The sequence below is a fragment of the Aureococcus anophagefferens genome (assembly GCF_000186865.1).
Source record: "Aureococcus anophagefferens unplaced genomic scaffold AURANscaffold_6, whole genome shotgun sequence".
NCBI classification, from domain to species: domain Eukaryota; class Pelagophyceae; order Pelagomonadales; family Pelagomonadaceae; genus Aureococcus; species Aureococcus anophagefferens.
The window spans coordinates 907,391-930,484 of record NW_008705566.1 but is presented as its reverse complement, the minus strand read 5'-3'; the positions used below and the strand labels follow the sequence as shown (position 1 = coordinate 930,484).

The window sequence follows — 23,094 nt, the reverse complement described above, 5'->3', positions numbered from 1 at the left end:
AGCGCGACTTGTGCGCTTGAGCGTGTGGTTTGACTATGCTCGCCTTGCTATCTCCGGGCGTGCCGCGAAAGTCGATGCCAGTGGCATTCCGCGATCAGACGAGCCGGACGCATCCCCATGTGGATCCCCAAACACCCCCGAGGAACTAGAGCGCACGCCCCTATCACCAGGCCGCCCTACCCCTCACACCTCGGGCGGCTAGGCGGTCTTGGGCCGCGCGGAGCCCGCGCGCGCGGCCGTCGTCTTCGCGGAGCCGACGACCGCGCGTCGGCGGTCGTCGTGGCTCCTACCAAAGCAGCATAACTAACATCTTAAGACTTCTTCTTCCTCCGCGCGCGCCGGCGCTCGTCCTCCTCGTCGTCGTCGTCCTCCTCCTCCTCGTCGTCGTCCTCCTCCTTCTCGGCCTCGCGGCGCACGCGGAAGCCGCGCGCGACCTTCTGGACGAGCGTTGCGCACGCGAGGAACTCCGGGTTCTCGGCGGCCGATTTCGCGGCGACGTCCGCGACGGCCGCCGCGTCGAGCGCCGTCGACAGCAGCACGACGCGGCGCACGCCGCCGCCGCGCGCGTGCGCGCGCGCGCCGCCCGCGAAGAGGTGCAGGGACCGGCCGAGCGCGAGGTCCGCGGCGTCGCCGCCGGCGATCGACGCCGCGGCGGCGCCGTCGACGAAGGCCTCGAGCGTCCCCGCGGCGGCGTCGACGACGAGGGACACGGCGTGCCACTTGCCCGGCCGCAGCCGCGCGGCCGGCGGCGGCGCCGCGGCGCCGTCGCCCTCGACGTCGCGCGGCCGCGCGAGCGCGCCGTCGGCGTCGACGTAGAGCGACGCGCGGCGCCGGGGCCCCGCCGGGTTCAGGCACACGAGCGCCGCGTGGGCCCGCGGCGCCGGGAGGCGGTCGAGGCGCACGTCGAGGGTCAGCGTGTAGCGCTCGAGGGGCCGCGGGTGCGCGAAGCGCAGCGCCTTCGCCGGCACGTGGAGCGCGACGCCCGCGCCGGTCGCGCAGCGCGCGAACGTCGCCCGGCCGGCCGTGTCCGCGCGCTTCGCGAGCTCCGCGCGCCGGTGGCCGCGCACGCAGCGCTCGCAGACGTTGACGTAGCACTCCCAGCAGATCCGCGTCGTGCCCCGGTCGTCGCGCGGCCGGCAGCGGCCGCACCGCTCCCAGGAGCTCTCGTAGACGCTGAGCGCGTGGCCGCAGGCGCAGAGCAGCTCCGGCACGGGCCGCGCGGCGACGCGCGAAAAGTCGAGGCGCACGAGGTCCAGGCCCTCGCCCCCGCGGCGCCGCGGCGACGCCGCGGCGCCGCGCGGCGACGACGGGCCCAGCGCCGCGCAGCGCAGCGGCAGCCGGCCGCGGCCGAAGTCGAAGACCGTGCGCGTCGCCCCGTCGCCGGCGTCGGCGACGGCGGGGTTCACGCCCGCGGCGCCGTGGCGCCGCTCGGCTTCTAAAAGCTCCTCGTCGAAGACGCGCGCGTCCAGGGCTTCCGCGCGCGCGGCGGACCGCGCGCGCTCCGCGGCCGCGGCCTCGATGGCCAGGCGCCGCCTTCTCAGCTCCGCGGCCCGCAGCTCGTCCGCGCCGTGGGGCGCGACAGCCAGCGCGTCGTCGCCGCCCGCCTCCGCGTCGTCCGCGTCCGCGTCCACCCGCAGGGCCCGAGCGTACGCGCGGTAGCTCAGCTCGAGGCGGTCGCCCGCGCCGGCGTCGCCGCCCGCGGCGGCGCGCGCGGCGTCGACGGCCGCGTCGCCGTCGGCGTAGTGGCCCACGAAGTCGAGCACGTCCTCGGCCTCGACGACGTCCGCGCCCGCGCCGAGATACCGGAGCGCGCCGAAGACCTCCGGCGGCGCGAGGCGCCCCGTGTTCGACGAGTCGAAGGCGAGGAACGCGCGCCAGGGCCCGAGCCCCCGCTTCGCGATGGCGCTCCGCAGGAAGCGCGCCGTCGCGCGGCGGCCTAAAAGCGCGAAGCCGTCCTCGAGCTCGAACGCGCGGCCGAGCGGCGTCCGGCCCGGGTCGCGGTCGAAGCGGCGCCGCGCGGCCGCGAGCGCGGAAAAGTAGATCCGCCGCCGCCGGGGGGGCACGGCAGCGAGGGCCCGCACGAGCGCGTGGAGGCTCGCCTCGCCAAAGTGGACGTCGCCGTCGAAGAAGCGGAGGCACGCGTGCGCCACCGCCGCCTCGGACCGCGTCGCGCCCGTCGGCGAAAACGAGCAGCGCCCCGGCGGCGCCGACGCCCGGGCCCACCAGGCGGGCGAGGCGTCGAGCAGCACGCCGCCGTCGCCGGGGCCGCCGGGCCTCTCCGGGGCGGAGCCGTCGACGCGCGGCGCGTCGCCGCCCGCGAGCGGCGAGTAGCGGAGCGCGACGTCCGGGGTCGCGCCGTCCCCGCGCGTCGCCAGGGGCGCGTCGCCCCGCGCGTGGAGGGCGCGGCGCAGCGTCTCCGCCTCGCTCAGCGACAGGAGCACGTAGTAGCGCCCGTCCGTGCGCGGGTGCAGGCCGCCGGACGCCAAAAGCCGCGCGAAGCCGGCCTCGTCCAACAACCCCCCCGGGGTCCCGAACTCCGCGAGCACGCCGTCGAGCTTCGCCTCGCCGCAGGGCTCGTCGACGTCCTCCACGGTCTCCACGGCGTCGCGCAGCGCGTCGCGGCTCATGGCCGCGTCGCCGCCGCGGAAGAGCGCGTGCGCCTTGGCCACGGCCGTCGCCTGCCTTTCCGTGAGCCGCGCGGCGCCGTCCGCGGGCGGCGGCGGCGGCGCGCCATTTCCGCCGCCGCCGCGCGGCGCCCACTCCATGACGACGACGACGTTCCGCAGGCGCCGCAGGCCCCCCCAGGACCGCCTGAAGTAGTTCCGCGACGCGAGCAGCTGCCCCGGGAACGCGAGCGGCTCGTGGTGCCGCAGCGCCAGCTCCGCCAGCGGAAAAAAGGGCGCGTCGTCGTCGTCCACCGCGGGCTCGAAGGCCGCCAGCGCCGACAGGGGCCAGGGGCTCGCGGCCTCGGCGTCGCGGGAATACTCGCGCTCGACGAACTTCTCGACCTCGACGCGCTGGTCGCGCGCGGCCCGGATCTCCTTCTCCTGCTCCTGCTCCTGCTCGCGCTCCTGCTCCGTGTCGAGGCGCTTGCCGCCGCGGCTCTTTCGCTCCACGGCGTGGGCCGCGACGTCCGCGAGCACGCGCGCGGCCGTCGCGCGGTCCGACTCGGAAGCGCAGAACGCGGAGTGCCGGTCCACGAGCATCTTCAGCTTCGCCGCGAAGGGCGCCGGGTCCGGCACGGACGCCTCCAGGGACACGTCGATGGCCTCCTCGAAGACGTCCAGCGCGCCGTCGGTCGGCGTCTCCTCGTCAAGGAGCGCTTTGAACGCGGCCTTGCGATACACATTTTTCAGGTTTTGCGCGCAGAGCATGGACCACTGGAGCTGCTCCGACTTGAGCGCGTTGACCACGAGCCAGGCGACGACGCGCTCGAGGTCGCTTCCATCCTCCGCCGCGGCCTCGCAGCCCGCGAGCTCGAGGCGGAGCAGGCGCCGGACCTCGGGGATGAGGACGACGCGGACCTTTTGCCCGTTGCCGACGCCGCGCATGCGGTAGACGCCCTGCGCGTAGTCGCGCCAGACCATGTCCTTGCCCAGGGTCACGAGGGCCGTGGCGTTGGCCACGTGGCGGATGTCCATGCCCGTCGTGTGGACCATGTCGTAGAACGCGAAGCGCCGCTCCAAAGGCACGCCGCACTGCTCCTCGGGCATCGACCGGCCCGTCGCTCTCACCAGGACCTGCTTCTTGTCGTCGTGGTCGAGGTAGACGACGCCGTCGCACCAGGGCAGGCCCCGCTTCAGCAGCTGGCGGGCGACCTCGAGGTTCCGGAGCCCCGTGACGAGCGCGCCGGTGTCGATCAGCGCGTGCACGCGCGGCTCCGTCGCCGCGGCCGCTAAATCGAGAACGTTCGCGACGGACCAGCCGACGTCGAGGTGCGTAATATCCGTGACCTCGGGGTCCAACACCACATCCAACATGGCCGCGTCGTCGCCCTTCTCGTAGCCGCACTTGCCGAGCTCGAGGGGCAGCAAATCCGACGGCGTGCCCGAGAAGCCGACGCGCCGCGGGAAGAGCATGTCGCCGCCGACGGCCTGGCCGCTCGCGGAGATCTTGAGGCGCTGCGTGCGCATGTGCGTCGGCATCACATTCGCGCCCAGGAAGTGGTGGATCGCGTGGGGCTCGCGGCGCCAGAGGCCGTAGAGCCGGTCCATCTGGTCCGCGTTCGACCGCTGCAGGAACTTGAGCTGGACGACCGTCTTCGAGTCGTCGTCGCCCGCGCCCCGGCCGAGGCCGCGGATGCTCCCGCCGGCGCTCAGCACCCAGAGCTCGTGGCGCCGCGACGACGGCCGGTCGCGCGCGGGGCCGATCTCGCGGCAAAAGTCGGCCGTGAGCGCGTCGGCGACGTCGTCGAAGTCCTCGCGGCGCAGGCCGCTGTAGCGGTAGGCTAAAATCGTCAGCCCGATGGTCACGTCCGGGTGGGCGAACTCCGACGCCGTCGTCGGCACGTCCTTGCCGACGAAGGGCACCGCGAGCTTCAAACGGGACCGCGGCACGCGCGGGTCGTCCTTCAGCGCGCGCGCGATCTCCCGCTCCTCGAGCAAGCCGTAGCTCACGCGGTTCACCTTGGCGAGGCAGTGGGGCATGAAGGTGCCGAGCCAGTCCGCGGCGAGGTTCAGCAGCTTCTTCTGGTGCGGCGACGCGACGAGCGCCGTCGTCGCGGACGCGAGGCGGAGCCGCTCGAGGAACCGCGCCTCGCCGGCCAGCGCGGCGCGCGCGCACTCGTCGAGGGCCCCGCCCCGCGTCAGCGCGTCGAGGGCGCGGGCGCAGGCGACGCCGCCCGCCGGGTCCGGCGGCGCGTCGTCCGCGCCGCCGGCGGCGACGTCGCCGAACGATCGGAGCCGCGCGAGCCGCGCGGCGACGGCGCGCCTGAGCCGGTCGTGGGCGTCGGCGGCGCGGGCCCGGAGCGCGCGGCGCGCGGCGTCGTCGGCGTCGACGGCGGCGGCGCGGCGCCGCTCGAGGCCGTCGACGATCGCGCGGAGGCCCTCGAGCCGCGCCGTCGCGACCTCCGTCGACGTCGCGCGCTTCGAGGCCGCGGGCTCGTCGTCGCCCGCCGGGGCCGCGTCCGGCGCGGGCCAGGGCGGCCGCGCCTCGACCCAGTCGCAGACGCCGTCCGTCGCGTCCGTCGACGCGACGCCGAGGCCCCAGAGCCGCGCGCGCGCGGCCTCGGGCTGCGCGCCGTGTCCCACGAAGACGAGGCAGCGGCTCGGCGCCACGACGGGCGCCGCCGCGCCCTCGCCGCCGCCGACCAAATCCCGCAGCAGCGCCTCGCCGTCGACCTTGGACGACGCGCGCGCGGCGTCGTCGTCGTCGTCGTCGTCGCGGCTCCGGCCCTTGGGCCGGAGCGGCCACGCGCCGCGCGCGCCGTTCTGGCACATGTGGCCGTTGTGGTAGCCCCAGCCGTTGCCGCAGCGCACGCAGGCGCCGTCCTTGACGTGGGACCGGTTGCACGACGGCCCGCAGACGGGCCGGCGCTCGCCGCCGCCGCAGACGACGCACCGGAGCCGCTTCTGCCGCGCGAGGTCGCGGCACCGCGCGAGCGCCTCGTGGCGGTCGTCGCAGCGCTTCACGGCGACGCCCAGCGACTCCTCGAGCTTGACGCAGGTCGCGGCGACGGCGCCCGCGGCGTCGCCGTCGGCCGCGCCGTCGCGGTCGAAGTCGAGCGCCGCGCCCGCGCCCGCGCGGCCCGCGGCGAAGGCCGGCGCGAGCCAGACGACGACGCTGTTGTCCAGGGACGCGTCCGGCGGGTCCTCGGCGTCCGCGAGCCGCCTCCGCGCCGCCGCGAGGCGCCCGTCGAGCGCCGCGAGGTCCCGCGCCGCCGCGAACGTCGTCGCGTCCGCCTCGCGTTCGATCGCCCTTACGGCCGCGTAGAGCTCGCCGTAGCTCCTCGCCGCGCCGAGCGCCGCCGCGAGCTCCGGGGAGGCACCGTCGGCGTCGGCGGCCTCCTCCAGGAGCCTCCGTCGCGCGTCGACGTCCGACGTCGCGACGGCGCCCCGGAGCAGGTAGTCGAGCGCGTCCGCCCGCGAGATGCCCGCGAGGTGCTGCGAGCCCTGGAGCCAGGCGAAGGCGACGGCGGCCAGGGGCGGCTTGACGTGCGCGTGGTAGTAGGCCGGGTCCAGGAGCGTGAGGTGCGGCAGCCGCTGGAAGGCCATGCGGTCGTAGCCGCCGTCGACCGCGGCGCGGAGCCGCTCTAAGGCCTCGAGCACCTCGCCCCGCGCCTCGAGGGCGTAGGACCGCCGGTGCGACGCGTAGAAGACGGCGTCGACGAGCGCCATGGGCAGGCTCCAGCGCTCGCCCGCGTCCGCGCCGTCCAGGGGCCGCCTCTCGCCCACGGGGAAGTTGAGCTCCGACTTGAGCGGGTGGAGCAACAAATCGACCTCGTCGAGGAGCATGGCGCCGCCGCGGAAGAGCTCGAGCACGCCCCGCAGCTCGTCGACGCCCGGCGCCGGCCCGGCGCCGTCGCGCGCGCGCCGCAAAGCCTCGACGTAGCCGAGCATGATCGACTTGACGGACGTCGGCGTCGCTACCACCACCGCCCTCGCGTCGCGCGCGGCGACGAGCGACGCCAGCAGCTGCGGGCTCGGCACGGTGCTGCGGTCGTAGTGCAACGTGAAGACGCGCTTCGCGATGATCGTCGCGAAGGTCGCCCGGAGCCGCGCGCGCGTCATCTCGAGGAGCGCCTTGGGCACGACCGACACCACTAAACTCTCGCCGTCCGCGAGCATGAGCGCCAGGAGCGGCGCCACGACCGTCGTCTTGCCCGCGCCCATGATCATCTGCTTCACCGTGGACCGCCCGGCGAGCGCGTCGCTCCGGAGCTTCTCGACGATCTCGACCTGCTTGGGTCTTAAAAAGAGGTTCCAGACGAACTCGAAGACGAGGAACCGCGGGTCGAGGCCGACGCCGCGGGCCGTCGCCCGCGCGTAGGCCCGCGTCGAGCTCAGCGTCGCCGCCAGGGACTTGGCGATCTGGCGGATCTGGGGCCCCAGCACCGCCGCCGCGGCCCCGCGGTCCCCCGCGGCCGCCGCGGCCGCGAGCTTCTCGTCCAACGCCGCGCAGTCGCCCGCGACGCGGCTCAGCACGCCGACGCGGTTCGCCCGCAGCATGGTCGCGGCGACGAGCTCCAGGAGCGTTTCTATGGATGCGCCGTCGAGGAACGGGTTCAACTTGCGCACGTCTTCCTCCCCTTTCGACGACAGCAACGCTCCGAAGACGAACTCGGGCCAGAGCTCCGCCGCGGAGCCCGCGAGGCGCGCGAGCACGAAGGCGCAGGTCGCCGCGGGGTCGCCGCCGGAGACGTCGTTCGCCGCCCGCGTGAGCAGCGGCACGGCGAGGGCCACGGCGACGCTGTCCTCGCGCCGCGCGGCCTCGACGTCCGCGGCGAGCTTCGATACGCCCGCGCGCGCGTCGCGCAGCGCGTCGCCGTCGCCGTCGAAGAGCGCCGCCGCGTCCGCCGGCAGGGCCGCGAGCGCGGGCTCCCACCCGCCCCGCGCCGCGGCGAGGTCCGCGGCGTCGGACCGCATGCGCTCGAGGAACGCGGCCGCGACGGGCGTCCGCGCCGCGTCGTGGGCCGCGACGACGGCGAACGGCGCCGCGAGGTCCCGCCCGCGCCTCGACGCCCGTTCCCGTCGCAACACGTGGGCCTCCCGCAAGTCCCGCGTCGGCTCGAGCGTCAGCGTCGCGAGCGCCGCGGGCGACGCCGCGAGGCGCGCCGCGGCCTTCTTCGCGGCCTCGGCCGAGTACGTCGACGCTTCGCCGCCCGCGGCCTCCCGCAGCGCCCGCAGCTGCTCGCGCTCCGACGCCTGGGCGCCCGCCGTCTCCAGCGCCTTGTTGAAGGCCGTCGACAGCTTGAGCTTCTCGTCGGGCGTCGACGCGTCCATGAGGCCCTTGACCAAAGACGCGGCGAAGTCGTCGCCGTCGCCCCGCGGCGCCGCGGTGCAGTCGAGCTTCGCGTGGGCCTTGGTGCCGCCGCCGCGGAAGAAGACGCAGCAGGGCGTGCCTACGACGCCCACGGCCGCGGCGACGTCGTCGCAGTCGTCGAAGTCGAGCGTCGCGAAGCGCGCCGTCGGCGCCGACAGCGCGAGCGCCTTGACGACGGCGTCGCTCGACCGGCACGCGGCGCACCACGACGCGCGGAAGTAGGCCACGAGGAGCACCTTGTCGTACTGGCGGGCCTCCGCCAGCCGCGTCTCGCGGTCGGCCCAGGCGCGCCAGCCGTCGCCGTCGTCGCAGTGCGCCGGCGCGCGCGGCCGCCCGTCGGCCGCGCGGTCCTCCGGCAACGCGAGGTCGAAGCCCGCGCGCTTCGCCAGCTCCAGGATCTGCGTTTCCGTGACGCCCGACGCCTCGAAGGACGACCGGCCCGCGTCGCTGAGCTCCGGCAGCGCGCACCCGTCCGCGTCGACGACGGGCCGCGACCGCCGCGGCGCGGGCAGCGCGTCGTGCGGCGGCTTCGGGGGAAACAATAAGGCCCCGCGCCGCTTGCGCAGCTTCTGCATGACGGGCACGACCTGCTCGAAGAGCTCGCCGAGGGGGCTCTTGGGCTCCGCGTCGTCGACCCAGCCGTTGAAGATGTTCGACCGCCGCTTCCGCCGCGAGTCGCGGAACCGCGGGAGCCGCACGCAGAGCTGCTTGTTGCGGCCCAGCACGTTGACCAGGGAGCCCCAGACGCTCTTGACGCGCCGGTCGCTGTAGAGCTGCGTCAGCAGCAGCGCCAGGCGGTGCGAGTCGTTGGTCTGCTTCGCCTTCTTGCCCGGGAACGACGCGAACGCCGCGCCGTCGCGCGGCCGGTCGCTGCCCACGGAGCCCCAGCCCAGGCTCCCCCAGAGCCCGCCCGTGCTCCAGGACGAGCCGCAGACGTGGGCCTTGAGGTCGCCCTGGAACAGGGCGTAGAGCAGCAGGAACCCGAAGCCGTACTTCGCGCCCGCGAACGACTCGTCGCCCGACCAGACCTGGGCAGCACAAGGGTGATTCAACGTCGCTTCAACGTGAGTGTTCCGCGCGCGCGCGTTCCAACAAAAGCATCCACGCTTCGAGACCGTTCCGAGAGATGATCGCCCGTCCAAAAATCAGCCGAAACGAGTGGAAAACGGCCGAGATATGAGCCTTTGAAGTTGGGAATTTCGCTCTCTTGTGCTGCCCTGGACCAGACCTTCTCGATGACGCCCAGCACGCTCGCGCCGTAGAGCGACGCCGGCGGCGTGTACTTGACGCTCAGCAGCTCCCACTGGCCCCGCAGACCCTCTCCCACAAAATGGCGCCGCAGCTTGGACGCCTCGCCGCCGCCGTCGGGGATCTGGAGCGGCTCGTCGCCGCCGCCGCCGTCGCCGCCGCCCGCCGCGAGCTTGAAGGTGAAGCTCTCGCCGCCGACGTGGAGCGACGTCTCGAGCTTGCCCAGGCGCTTCGCGCGCTCCAGCGCCGCGGACACCTTGGCGTCGTGCGCGACCCATCCGTTCGGCGTCTCGCGCATCCACCGGACCTTGTGGAGCGGCACGTCGTCGTCCTCCGCGTCCGCCTTCTTACCGGCCCGCGCCTTCTTCTTCGCCGCCGGCGCGTCGTCGTCGTCGCCGTCGTCGTCCTCGGACGGCGCCTCGGACGCGTCGGACGCGGCGCGCGCCTTCCGCGGCCGCTCGGGCGTCGCGGGCGGCGGGTCCGGCGCGCCGTCGACGATGGTCACCGTCGCGACGGGCGGCCGCGCGACGCGCTCGAGCTCCGCGCGCTGCTTGGCGTTCAGCTTGACGATCTTCTCCGGCGCGACGCGCGTGAGCTGCGCGAGCTCGAGGATCTGCAGCTGCTCCCAGGGCTCCTTGGACATGATCTCGTCCGCGGCGTCCTCGTCGTCGTCGTCGCCGCCGTTCTCCTCGTGCTCCTCGTCCTCCTTCTTCTCCGCGCCCTTGGACGCCGCGAGCCCGAGCGCCGCGTCCTTGGCGGCCGCGCGGCCGCCGTCGTCGTCCAAAGGCGCGAGCGACACGGCCGGGTAGCACTCCGTGCACCCGAGCGTCTCGAAGACGTCCTCGACGACGCGGTCGACCGGGACGCCGTTGACGGAGAACGACAGGCTGCCGCCGTCGGACGTGTCCAACACGCACGCGACCTCGTCGCCCTCGGACCAGAGCAGCCCGCCGGCGCCGACGCGCGCGGCCTCGGTTCCCGCGACCCAGAGCTCGCCGGAGGCGTGGAGCCCGAGGCTCCCGCCGTCGCAGTCCGGCCCGCCGAGGCACGGGTAGAGCGCGGGGCCGAAGGCCTCGGAGCCCTCGGCGACGACGCCGCAGCCGTCGCCGCGGCCGCCGGCGCCCGGCGCGTGCGTCCACCGGAGGCGCCACGCGTGCACGCCCGAGTCCCGCTGCAGGGGCGCCGTGCCGCGCACGGCGACGGCGTCGCGGCCGCGGCGCGCCTCGCGGCGCTTCGCGCTGTAGGCCTCGTACTGGTCGCGCCACTCCGCGTTCCGCCGGTCGATGGCCTCCTGGCGCTTGCTCAGGTACGCCTCCTCGCCGAGGACCATCGCGCGGTAGCCCTTGCGTCTTAGCCGAATGTCCTCGTAGTCCGACGTGCGGTAGCCCTTGAAGCCGGAGACGACGTAGGTGTCGATGTCGATGTCGTCGTCGGAGAAGTAGACGTGGAGCCCGTTGTCGCCCTCGTCCGTGACGCTCTGCTCCCGGTAGAGCTTGCCCGAGAGGAAGGCGATCTCGAGGAACGTCTGCGTCTGGGGCTCGAAGGGCGCCCACTTGGCGCGCCACTCGGCCTTGCCGTCGTCCTTGGCCCACTCCCAGCACGCGCGCGCGTCGTCGAGGTCGTCCAGGTCGTCGCGGCTCGGCAGGACCGCCGTCGCGCCGAGCGCCTCCACCCGTAGGCCGTCGCCCGCGGCCTCGAGGTCCCAGGTCCAGAGCACGTCGCCGCCGTCGTCGCCGTCGTCGGCGGGCGGCGCGTCGCTCCGGGACGACGCCGCGTGGTGGCGCCAGGCCGCGTACGCGTGGTCGTCGTCGTCCGTGAGCTCGCGCTCGATCGCGGCGACGAGCGCGGGGATCGTCCGCGCCTCGTCGCTCTTCGACGCCGCGACGACGGCCAGCTTCTTCTCGCCCCGCGACAGCACGAAGGACGGGAAGTGCGCCACGCCGCGGGCCACGGCGAGCTCGTGGAGGCCCGGGTCCGCGTCGACCCGGCAACTCGCGAAGACCGCCGCGGGGTACGCGGGCGCGAGCGCCTCCGCCGCGGGCACGAGCGACGCGCACGCGGACGACCACGACGCCGTGAACGCCGCCACGACGAGCCAGCCGCCCGGCGGCGCCGGCGGCGCGGCGCCGTCACCGGGGGCCGCGTCCTTCTCCCGCGCGTCGCGCGCCGGGAGCCGCCGCGACGCGCGCGCCAAATCGTCGACGGACCGCGCGTCCGCGGCCTCCGCGTAGGACATGCCGAAGCACGTCTCGTCGGCGTAGAGCGGCCAGCCGTCGGACGTGCGCTCGCGCGGCGGCGTCGCGACGGCGCAGGTTTTTTCGCCCGCGGCCAAAGCCCGTAGGAAGCTCCGCCGGTTGTGGCAGAGCGCGAGCATGTGGGGCTCGTGGCCGCGGTCCGCGGGCGAGTACGCGGCCGAGTCCTCGTCGACGGCGCACTTCGGCGACTCCAGGAGGCGCAGCTCGTCGCGTAATGCTAAACGGCAGCAGGCGCCGACGTGGGGCAGCTTGGCGACGTAGCGGCTCAGCTCCGTCGTGAGGTCCCACGGCAACGCCTCGCCCGACTCCGCGGTCACGAGCGACACCTTCAGGCGCACGGCGTGGGCTTCCGGCGCGCGGTCGTCGTTCGCCTCGCCCAGCGCCGTGAAGATCGCCGCCTCGTCGACGCCCAGCGCGACGTCGGACGCGACGGAGTCGCAGAGGCGGAACGCGCCCGCGTAGTCGCGCTTCAGGAGCCGTAGCAGCAGCAGGTAGAGCGCGGACGGCAGGCCCCGGGGCATGAGGAAGGCCATGGACACGTGGACGGCGTAGAGGAAGAAGCGCGTCGACGGGAAGGGCTCTTTGCCGTCGTAGGCGCCGTTGTAGGTGCCCTCGCGGTCGAGCACGAGCTCGACGGAGAACGGCTGCGTCCGCACGGGCGGCCGCCGCGGGATGACGACGGGCACGAGCGCGAAGCTGTCGCCCCGCGCGTTCGAGAGTAAAAGCGCGTGGTCGATGCCCTCGAGGAGCGGGAAGGCCGCGGCGGCGCGCTGGTCCGGCACGACGAAGAGGTCCACGTGGTCGACGCTGAATAATCGTAAGGCGCCCGCGTGGTCGCGCCGCGCGGCGAACGACAGCTTCAGGCGGGGCAGCTCCACCAAGCTCAACTCGGGCACGCCGGCGGCGATGCCGTCGTCGTCGCCGCCGGTCGCCCGCGTCCAGGCCAGCACGTGGCTCAGGCACTCGACGCGCGCGAGCGTGCCCGCCAAAGTGAACAGCCGCGACTTCCGCGGCGCGTGCAGCAGGTCCAAGAGGCGCAGCTCGCCGTCGTCCGCCGCCGGCGCCGCGCCGCAGTGCGCCGCGACGGCGTCGACGAGCGCCGCGACGGTGTCGAAGGTCCGCCCGGCCGCGGCGAGCGCCTTGACCGCGCCCGCGCAGGCGCCGCCGTCGCGGCCCGCGGCGTCGAAAACCGCTCCTAAACGCGCCCTGACGTCGAAGGGCAGGGACCGCCCCGCGCCCGCCGGCGCCCCGTCGTCCCCGGCGTCGTCGCTCTCGTGCCCGTCGCTCGCCCAGTCGTCGTCCTCCGAGTCGCTGAGCCCCGCGAAGCGCCACTGGCCCTCGCCCTCGGCCTTGGCCTCGGAGTTCGCGCCGCGCGCGTTCACGTCCTCGGGCTTGACGCCGCGCTGCGTGCCCAGGTACTGGTAGGGCCCCGAGAACTCCAAGTCGTAGGTCCGCTTGCCGTAGTCGACGCGGACGACCTCGCAGGGCAGCCACTTGTCGGCCTCGTCCGCGGCGGCCGCGGCGCTCCGCCACTCGACGTCCGCGCCCTCCCGGAACGCGAGCTCCTCGACCTTGCCCGGCTTCTTCGGGGGCGCCTTGTCCCGGCGCTTCCGCGGCTCGGCGGACTGCGCGGCGACGCGGAGGACGCCGACGTCGGCGACGAGGGCCGCGAGCGCGTCGACGGCCGCGCGCCGCCGCTTCGCCGCGGCCTTGGAGACGCGCGACACGCGCGCGCTCCGCCCGACGAGCCCCGTGCACGTCAGCGCTGTGCAGCCGCCGTGGTCCACGAGCTCCACCAATATCAAATCGTCCGACGCCTCCTTGGACCCCGCGTCGTCGTCGTCGTCGTCGCCGCCGTCGTCGAGCGCGTAGCCGCGGAAGACCTCGCGGCCGAAAGCCGCCGGGTCCGACTCGTCGCGCCAGAAGCGGAAGTCGTCGAGCAGCGTCTCGGGGATCAAGCCCCGCAACAGCCGCGGCGGCGTGTAGGTCTCGACGCCGCCGCTGAGGTTGTCCGCGTGCGCCGCGTCGCGGCGGATGACGACGGACTCGTGGCGGCCGTCGCCGTCGAGCTCCGAGGGCACGTGGTCGAGCACGCCCACGGGGTAGGCGGCGCCGCCGCCGTGGGTCCACCAGGGCGGGAAGGGCGCCATTCGCCGGCCGCTCGACGGCTGCAGCGCCGCGAGGCAGAACCGCGCGTCCGTGGCGAGGTGGAGCGACCAGTGCCACTCGCGGCCGCGCGTGCAGAGCTCGTAGACGTGCGCGCAGCGCCGCCGCTTGAAGAGGACGACGCGCTTCGCGGGCCCGCCGAGGCGCTGGTGCAGCCCCAGCAGCTCCGCGACCTCCGCCGACGCCGGGAAGGGGTCGTCGGGCAGCAGGAACTGCATCGGCGCGGGCCGGGGGCCGTCGAAGAACGCGCGGCGCAGCGGCTCGAAGACGCGCGGGATCCAGAGCTCGCTCTCGAAGAGCTCCGACGGGTCGTACTCCCGGCCGTAGGTGTCCGGGATGGACGGGCAGTCGCCGTGGGGCGTCGGCCACCACTCGATGCTGTGGTCGAGGCCCACGAGGCGGTAGACGTTGCGGTGCTCCGCGCGCTCCGAGAGCGACGCCTGGATCGCCGCGTCGCCGAAGACGACGCGCACGTCGCGGTAGCCCGCGACCGCCGATTCGAGGGCCGCGAGGTGCTTGCCCCGGAGCGTGAGCTGGCCGATCTGCGCGTCGATCTCGACGTCGAGCTCCGACGAGTCCGCGACGGACCGCACGGGTCCGCCCGCGTCGCCGCGCGCCGTCGTCGTGTAGCGGCCCCGGTTCCGCGCGCCGGCGACGCGGCCCCAGGCCGCGTCGGTGGACGCGTCGCCGTCGCCGTCGACGAAGGCGCCCGTGACCGACGTCGCCGTCGCGAGCGCGGGCGCCATGATCGCGTCGAGGCCGGCCTGGTCCGCGGCCGCCGCCGCGGCGCAGAGCCGCCGCCGCGTGTGCTGGAGCAGCTCGTAGAGCTCGAACTCCGGCACGAGAATCTTGCCGTCGTCCCGCCGGAACTTGTTGAACGTGTGGCGCGTCGTGAGAAATAGGAAGCTGCCCAGGAGGCCCGGCACCGACGCGTCGTCCGTCGCGTCGCGCCGCAGGAGCAGCTGGTGCGCGTGCAGGTCGCAGGCGAGGCGCGAGTTGCGGTCCACGAGGGCCTCGTCGCCCGGCGCCGCGCGCGTCTGGGCGTCCAAGGTCCGCAGGTACTCGTCCAGAAGCCGCCCGAACGCCGCGAGCTGCGCGCGGAGCTGCGCCGCGCCCGCCTCCAGAGCCGACGCCGCGACGCCGCCGGGCACGTCGAGGTCGCGCAGGGGCACGCCCCGGAGGCATGTCGCGTTCGCGTTGGCCACCGCCGCCGTGCCGTCGCGCGCCGCGAGCAAGAACGCGACGAAGTTGGCGACGCGCGCGCCCAGGCGCGCCGCGTAGAGGATGATGCCGACGCCGCCGTTGAAGTCGTCCGACGCCGCGTCGCACACCGCGCCCGTATCCAGGGCCCGCGCGCCCCGCAGCAACGCGACGACGTTGCCCAGGACCGCCGCGGGCGCGCGGCGCAGCTCCGCCAGGAGGTGGCCGTGGGGCGTCGCGAGTAGTTCGTTGCGCGGCGTCGGCACCGTCTCCGGCGCGACGGCCGTCGCGGCGAGGCCCAGGTGGCGGCCCGGCTCGAAGAGCACGGCGTCGAGCAGGCCCCGGAGCGGCCGGCTCGCGAGCTTGTGGACGCGGTCCTCGGACGCGAAGAACGTGAGGACCAGCGGCAGGCGGATGTAGGGCACCGTGAGGTAGCTCAGGAGCAGCTCCGCGTCGCGCTGGCCGAGCGCGGGCACGTCGTCGGCCTTGGAGTCCTGGAAGCCCGGCAGCGACGGTCGATACAAAATGTCGTTCTCCGTGATGTTCCGCCGCTGCTTCGCCGACAGCCCGGGCCCCAGGTAGGCGCCGGGGTCCGCGCGCGACGGGTAGCGGTGCCTCGGCGCGTCGTCCTCGGGGATCTTGCGCCCCGTGACGGGGTCGAGCGCGTCCGGGTCCGGCCGGCACCGGAGGCTCGCGCCGCCCATGGACACGGCGTAGCCGCCCTCCTCCGCGGACCAGCCCCAGGTGAGCTGCGCGCCGAGGCGGTCGCAGCGGCTCACGGACCGCGCGTCGCGCGAGCTCCGCTTCCGCCGGCCGCCGCCGCCGGGCCCGCGCCGCTCCGGCGCCGCCGGCGCGTCGTCGGAGGGCACGTAGTTGGCGAAGGCCGCGCGGTCCGCGTTGAGGAAGAACTTCCAGAAGAAGTTGAGGTCGCGGTACGGCGCGATCTCGGGGAAGTTCTTCATGACGTTCGACGTGCAGGGCAACGCGTCGCAGAGCTCGAGGTGCGGGTTCGGCGTCGCCAAGGACAGCTCGCGGCAGAGGTTCCGCAGCAGCGCCACCGTCGGCCGGCCCGGCCGCAACTCGAAGGCGTCCTCGAAGGCCATGATCTTCTCGAGGCCCCGCTGGTCCGGCGACGAGAAGTAGTCGAGCACCGCGGACCGGCAGACCGCGAGCGCGGGCGCGTGCGCCTCGATGGCCGCGGTCTGGGACGCGAAGGTCTCGCAGGACAGGCCGTAGCCCCGGTGGCCGAGCTGGCGGCCGCAGGCGAGCTGGCCCCGGAGCTGGCAGCAGAACGAGCTCGGCGCGTCCGCGGCGCGGCGTCGTAGAATGGCGTCCGCGATCGCGCAGGCCGCGCCGGGCACGACGAGGCACGCGAGATCCAGCGCGCGGTCCTGCTGCGTCGACAGCACGGCGGCCGTGAAGTGCTCGACGAGGCGCCGCAGCGTTAAAAGCGCCTCGACCTGCGTCGCGTAGTCGCAGTCTCCGTCCCACAGGCAGTCCGCGGCCGTCGCCGCGGCCTCGGCGGCCTCGCCCGGCGCCCAGTCCGTCGGGACGGCCTCCGGCGCCGCCTTTTCCGGCTCCTTCTTGGCCTTGCGCCGCTTCGCCGCGCGGCCCGCGGCCGGCGACGACGCGTCCGCGCGCGGCCGCGGCGTCGGCACCGCGCACGTCAGCGTGTGCTGCACGAGCGCCAGAATCAGCAGCTTGTCGTTCTTGATGGCGTGGGGCTGGTTGTCCACGAGCGAACAGAGCCGGTCGCAGGTCCGCAGCGCCTCGAGGGCCTCCTCGAAGGTTGCGGCGACCTCGGGCACGGCAAGCGCGTCGATCGCCGCGTACTTGCGCAGCGTCGCCGCATTCCCCGCGTCCGGCGCGCAGGGCTCGACGCGCCAGGCCAGGGCGTCGCGCCACTGCGTCGCCAGAGACGCCTCGAGGTCGAGGTCGACCTCGACGTTGCCGTCGCGCGGCCGCGCGCCGTCGCCGACCTCGGAGAGGATGCCCTCGGCGATGGCCCGCGCGGCCCGGGGCCCGCCGTCGCGGAACCCCGCCGGCGCGTCGGGCCGCGCGGCGAACTTGGCGGCGCCGTAGGCGAGCTGCGTCGCGACGAGCCTCGCGACCTTGGCGCCGTTCGCGTCCGGCGCGACGACCCGCAGGTCGCGGGCCACAAAGTCCGCGAGCTGCGCCTTCAGCGCCAGGCGGACCTGCTTCGCGTCGCGGCTCCGGCAGCCCCGCCGCAGCATCAGGTAGTGCAGGGCGTCGAAGAGGCAGCGCACGTAGGCCGTCTCGGACCGCTGCGGCGACCGCCACGCGCCGCGGCGCCCCGCGGCGGCCGCGCGCGCGTCGAACGCGTCGTCGCCGTCGCCGGCGGGCTCGCCGCCGTCGCGCGCGTCCCGCTCCGCCTCCACGAGGGACGCCTCCAACGTCTTGCCCGTGAGGAAGGGCAGGAGCACGTCGTAGAAGCGCCGCGTGTCGCCGTCGTGCGCGTGGACCGCCAAGTTGTACGCGGCGGCCCAGAAGACGTCGTCGAGCGCGTTCTTCTTCGGCACGTTCGCGAGGACGAGCGCGGACCGGAACTTGACCTTGCGGCCGTCGGCGGCGTCGACGGCGTGGTGCCGCAGCGCGCGCGTCGGCGCCGTCGCGACGACCACCACGGTGAACGTCCGCTCCGACGGCCGCTCGACGACCAGGAGCAGCTCGCGGCCCTCGACGAGCAGCGGCAGGAGCAGGGACTCGCCGACGTCCGCGTCGGTGAGCTTCTTCTTGATGGCCCGGAGCCAGGCGCAGAGCTGGGGGCCGCCCGGGTTCCGGAGGAGGCGGACGAGCCCCTTCATGAGCGGCGCGGACCGCGAGAAGACGTGCGCGGCGTCGGCCGCGGCCTGGGCCGCGAGCCGCGGCAGGCCCGCGAGGAAGGGCGCCTGCTGGCGCAGGCAGCGCCGCAGGGCGACGTCGAGGACCGCGTGGCTCCAGGCGAGCAAACTCGACGCCTCCAAGCTCGTGCCCTCGACGTGCGCGTCCCCAAAGGCCGCGACGATCGCCGGCGCGTCCCAGGCGGGCCGCGGCTTCGCGAAGAGCTCGGCGAGGGCGAGCTTGCCGCGCATGGCGTCGACCTTGGCCGCGTCGTCCTCCGCGACGGCCGAGAAGACCTTGTCGCGCGCGCGATGGCGCCGCACCGCGCCGTCGTCGAAGGCCTTGAGGTCCACGCGCGCGGTTCGCAACAAGATCCCGCCGGGCATCATGGCCTCGGACCGCGAGGAGAAGAGGTACAAGCCGTCGGAGCGCAGGGAGAAGCGCTCGTTCGCCGCGACGCGCTCGTGGCGCACCAAGGCCAAAGGCGTCGCCTGCACGTAGGTCCGGACCTCGCCCTTCTTGACGCCCCCCGCGCTGCGGCCCGAGCCCCCGCCGCCGCCGCAGCGCACGGAGACGACGACCCGCTGCCAGCGGCCCGGCTCCACGCGCGCCTTCGCCGTGTCGCCGAACGTGCCGAGCGCGCCGACGCCGCCCGCGCCGTTGACGAGCGCCTCGCCCTCGGACACGCGCGCGCGCCGCCGCCCGCCGCGGCTCTCCTCGCAGTGGACGAGCGCCGTCTGGAACAGGCTCAGCCCGCCCGCGGGCGGCGGCTCCTCGAAGAAGACGTCCAAGGTGACGGTGTAGTCGTTGACGAGCTCGCGCGCGGGCCGCCAGCCCTTGGCGTCGCCGCGCGCGCCCGCGGCGTCGCGCCGGTCGCCGCGCCGCGCGCCGCGGCCGTCGCCGCGCCGCGGGTCCCGCGCGTCCGGGCCCTGCGACACGAGCGCGGTGAGGTCGAGCTTGACGCGGTGGCCGGGCCTGATCTCGAGCGCGTGGCTGCCGTCCTTGAGCCTCCGGTAGGTCGCGTGGCCCGGCGCGCGCGTCGACGGGGCGGGCGGCGCCGCGGGCTTGCTCGGGTCCTCGTGGTCGTCGTCGCCGGACCGCGGCGGCGGCTCGGGCCCGAGCGCCGGCGGCCGGTCGTCGCCCTCGAAGAAGTCGTCGAGGTCGTCGCGGTCGCGGTCGTCGAAGCCGAAGTCGTCGGCGTCCTTCTCCGCGCTCGACTCGGCCTCGCGCCGCGCCGCCTCGGCGAGGTCGCGGCCGCGCCGCGGGTCGACGAGCTCGCAGCCCGCGGGCCAGTGGTCCGCGCCGCGCCGGAAGTCGAAGAGCCGGCTCGGCGTGCGGTCGTCGTCGCCGGACGCGGCGCGCCGCCGCCGGCGCCGTGGGCTGCCCTGCGCCGGCGCGTCGGGCTCGCCGAGCACGTCGCCGCCGAGGCTGCCATAGGACTGGTCGTAGGCGCTCGGCTGCGGGCCGTCGCTGTCCTCGCTCGCCTCGTCGGCGGCCGGCCGGCCGCCGTTGCCGAAGAGCTCTTCTTCCTCGTCCTCGCTGCCGCTGGAATACATGTTGTTGGCGTTGCTGCACCGGCCGCGCGCGCACGACGCGAAGGCGCAGGCGGAGAGCTCGCCTCGCAGAGTCCTCGACGCTCGACGCTGCACCTTCAAGAATTTCGGGTCCGTCGAAGCTGCCCTCGCGGTGCCGCTCGCGGCGTCGCGCCCGCTTCGAGCGGCAAGAGCCCGGCCTCGTTGAGCATCGTGCCTCGTATCACCAACGGCGGCGTCCCCCCACGCAGGGTACCGCGCGAGAGGCGCGTTCGCGCGAGCGGCCCGTTCGCGCGCGAGGTTCGCGCGTTTGAGGCTTGATACTCGAGGCTGCCGGCTTCGTCGTCGCTGGCACTCGTATTTCGGAGTTTCGTGGTGTCTATCTCGTTTTCTGAGAGGTGGTTTGCTATAAAATTTGACAACGAGTTTCGCCACAACGAGCAAACGCACGCCCCTCAGCGATTCCCTGATTTTGTTGAGGGCCGTGGGCGTCAGCTCGCGCAAATCTGGAACGCACCTCGCGGCGTGAAACACATGGAGTCCGCGGAGATCCTCGGCGAGCCAAAGGAGGTCCACGCCGACGCCGTCCTGCGCCAGCGTCGACGCCAAGCACCGACGCACCCATTTGCGACGCCTCGGACGCGTGCCAGAGAGCCTACGTGAGCACGGCTCACGTCGTTGACACCTCGCGCCGCCGCCGCCGCCACGTCTCGACGCCTCAACGCGTCACACCCTCAACCCCCCTTACAGGTCCGCGCCGACCTCCTGGAGCTCGGCGAGGGCAACGACTACGCGACGTGCCGGCGCGTCGTCGAGAAGGTCCTCGGCCGGCGGTTCCACGGCGCGCTGCCGCTCCACCCGTCCTACGTGCCCGCGCGGTGCCCGGCGGACGCCATGCCCCAGTCCGGCTGCTACGTCAAGCGCAAGCGCTGGACGGACACGCTCCACCTCGGCTACGAGCCGGGCGTCTACCTGCTCGTCGGCGAGAACCCGAACACGTCCGCGCCCGGCGCGGCCGCGCCGGCGTCCGTGCCCCCGTCCGAGTGGTGCGACACGAGCGACCTCGCGCCCTCGGAGTGGCGCAACGCCAGCGGCCTCCAGCCGGCGCCCTACGGCTTCGAGAAGAAGAACTGCGCGAGCGAGTACGTCATCTGCGACGAGCGCGGCGCGGCGTCCGGGGGGCGGGGCGATGCGTTGCGCCGCTTCCGTCGCCGCGCGCGCGCGCCCCGGAGCGCGTCGCGCGACGCTCGCCCGTCGGCAACGATGGCGCGGGACGCGACGTCCAACGCCTCGCCGCGCAGGTACTACGCCGTCCGCGGCGTCTGCTTCTTCCGCACGGAGGACGAGGCCCTCGCGAACTGGAACGCGGGCCTGCCCCTCGTCCAGGTCCTGCAGATCTCCCCGAAGGAGGCGCGGCTCGTCGCCGCGCCCCGCGGCGGCGCGCCGCCGAGCCCGAGCCCGCCGCCGAGCCTGCCCCCGCTCGCTCGCGACGAAAGCTGAGCGCCGCGGCCCGGCCGCATCGAGCGCCGCGACCAGGCTAAATTAGACGACCGCCGGATGAATGCTCCTCGGCTCCCCACGACGACGCGCGAAACGACCTCTTATTGCACGAAGACCCCGCCCCCAGTTTTCCCGCCCGGGCTCGACCGCCTCTTTCGCTCGAAGAGTCCGCCGATGTCTCCCGCCGGATCACCCAGATAAGATTCTCGTTAGATAGCATCGCGGCGCGGACGACGTCGAGCGGAGCGTCGAACGACGTCGAGCGGGGCGCGAGCGAGGTGGTTCTCGAGGGGGAGGGGGGGCGGGATCGGAACGAGGGATCGAAACGAGAAAATCATCGGAACGACGACACGGCTCAGGGGGCGGGCTCGTTCTTGCGCGGCGGCGCCGGGCCGGGCCCGACGTCGTCGCTCCGCGCGGCCGGCGCGGGCTCGTCGTCGCCGGGCGGCGGCGCGGGCGCGGGCGCCGGGCCGGGCTCTTCGTCGCCGCCCTGCTCTGCGCGCGCGGGCGCCGCCGCGGTCCCGGCGGGCGCCGCCGCGAGCGACACGCGGCCCGGCGGGATGCGCGACTGCTTGGCGCCGATCTGGAAGATGACGACGAGCGGGTAGCCCGCGTTCCAGCGCGCGAGCGCGTCGCGCGCGCGGCGGTAGAACCTGCGCCGCGACTTGCGCACAGCGCACGCGAGCGACTCTCGACACCGTCGAACATGTGAAGTCGCGTTGAAGGCGCGATCGTTTCCCGCGCGGACCGGCGGACGCGACGCCCTTCATCGACCAGGTCTCCGGGCCGACGCGGTACGCCGCGCCCGCGTTCTTCTTCTCGAAGCCGGTTAGCGTCGGCTGGCGGCCCGCCGTCGCGCGCCACTCGGCGCTGCCCAGGTCGGAGAAGTCCGCAAAGGCCGGCGATGAGCCGGGCGTCGGCCCGACGACGACGTAGACGCCCGCCTCGTAGCCCCGGTCGAACCTGTGTTTTGAATCGCGTCGACGCCGTGCGACGGCGTGGCCGGGCAATAATAGGAATGATCTCCAAAAAAACGCCGGGCCGCGCGTCTCGGCCCAGGGCCGCGCCGTCGCGTAGACACCGTCCTGCGGCAGACTCGCGGCCGGCAGGGACAGGGGCACGTGGTTCGCGTGCATGCGGATGCAACCGTGGTACCGCCGGCCTAAGACCTTCACGATGACGCGCTCGATCGTCTGGAAGTCGCCCTCCTCCGCGAGCTGGAGGAGGTCCGCCCGCATGACGTCCATGTCGATGACCTTGGGCTCAGCGGGGGTCGTGCCGCCCGGCACGTTCATGGCGTCGCACGGACGCGACGCCCGCGCCCTCACGCCGGGGTGGGCGGCCGCGACGCTCCCACGCGATCGACGGCCTCGCGCGCCGACGACTTCAGGCCGACGAAGGCGTCTCAACGCGACTGTGTCAATGTGTCAAGTGTGGTTGGCTCAGCAAAATGGGTGGACCTCGGCCTACCTCGCGGCTCGCTCGCCTGGCTCTAGCCTGGGCCTGGGCTGGTCCGATCTCGGCATGAACGCAGGAGGGGGCATACAAGGCGCGCGTGGCAGTCGCGCGAGGAGCGGGCGAGAGGTGAGCGGGGCCGCGCGAGAGGGACCCCGCGCGGAAGCGGGGCGCGTCTCTCGCGAGGGGGGGCGGGCGGCGGACGTTCGAGCAAGGCAGACGAGGATTATCATCGGTGCAAGCGGAAACGACGACGGGGCAGTCGATGGAAGACGAGCGAAGGCCGGTCGCGAGACGACGGATCGGGCGGGGCGATCCACTGCTTCGGAGACCGGCGCGTCTCGCGCGCGGGGGGGGGCGGCGGCGAGCGCGGCGCGACGGACGTCACGGCTGGGTGTCGCGGGGCTCGACGACGAGGGCGGCGGCGACGTGGAGCCCGCGGTTCCACCGCGCGAGGGCCTCGGCGCCCGCGCGGCGGTAGAGCGTCGCCCGCATAGCGACGAGGTCGCCGCCGACGACGTAGGTCGCGTCAAAGTGGCGCGCCTCGACGGTCGCCACCAGCGCGTTGTCCTCGCCGAGTCGCCACTCGGCGGCGCCGAAGGCGTCCGCGTCGCGGTACGCCCACGACCGCTCGGCCGTCGGATTCGCGCCGATCGCGAGGTAGCAGCCGGGATTGTAGCGCCGGTCCACGTCGACGGTCCCGGGATACCCCTCGTCCCCGTCCGACGCCGCGGCGGGGCAGGACGTGGGCACGGCGCGCATTGGGAGCACGCCGCCGAACATGAAACCGAGCGTTTGGGAAACGAGTCGATGAGCATCGTCGATGCGTCCGGCTTCGGCGAAGGTGAGCACGTCGTCGATGGCGGGCCCCGATGTCATGGAAACGTTGCCGACGCACATATCCCAAGCACGTGGGT

At 74.5% G+C, this 23,094-nt stretch overlaps 3 protein-coding genes across 3 annotated transcripts; 1 reads left to right on the top strand and 2 right to left on the bottom strand.

Annotated features, from left to right (window-relative positions):
* Positions 1–198: 198 nt before the first annotated feature.
* Positions 199–19,246, bottom strand: AURANDRAFT_63054 (hypothetical protein; the record flags this gene model as incomplete). The annotated part of the gene is made up of 3 exons (XM_009037271.1): positions 199–286; positions 319–9,008; positions 9,209–19,246. The coding sequence occupies 3 exons, from the start codon at positions 19,244–19,246 to the stop codon at positions 199–201; spliced, it is 18,816 nt and encodes a 6,271-aa protein (XP_009035519.1).
* A 510-nt stretch (positions 19,247–19,756) lies between these two features.
* Positions 19,757–20,722, top strand: AURANDRAFT_63053 (hypothetical protein; the record flags this gene model as incomplete). Its single annotated transcript, XM_009037630.1, has 3 exons — positions 19,757–19,792; positions 19,973–20,394; positions 20,524–20,722. 3 exons carry the CDS (start codon positions 19,757–19,759, stop codon positions 20,720–20,722), a joined length of 657 nt encoding a protein of 218 aa, XP_009035878.1.
* Positions 20,723–21,077: 355 nt separating this feature from the next.
* AURANDRAFT_63052 (hypothetical protein) lies at positions 21,078–22,960 on the bottom strand (the record flags this gene model as incomplete). The annotated part of the gene is made up of 4 exons (XM_009037270.1): positions 21,078–21,375; positions 21,479–21,685; positions 21,758–21,978; positions 22,589–22,960. 4 exons carry the CDS (start codon positions 22,958–22,960, stop codon positions 21,078–21,080), a joined length of 1,098 nt encoding a protein of 365 aa, XP_009035518.1.
* Between the last annotated feature and the right edge of the window lie 134 nt (positions 22,961–23,094).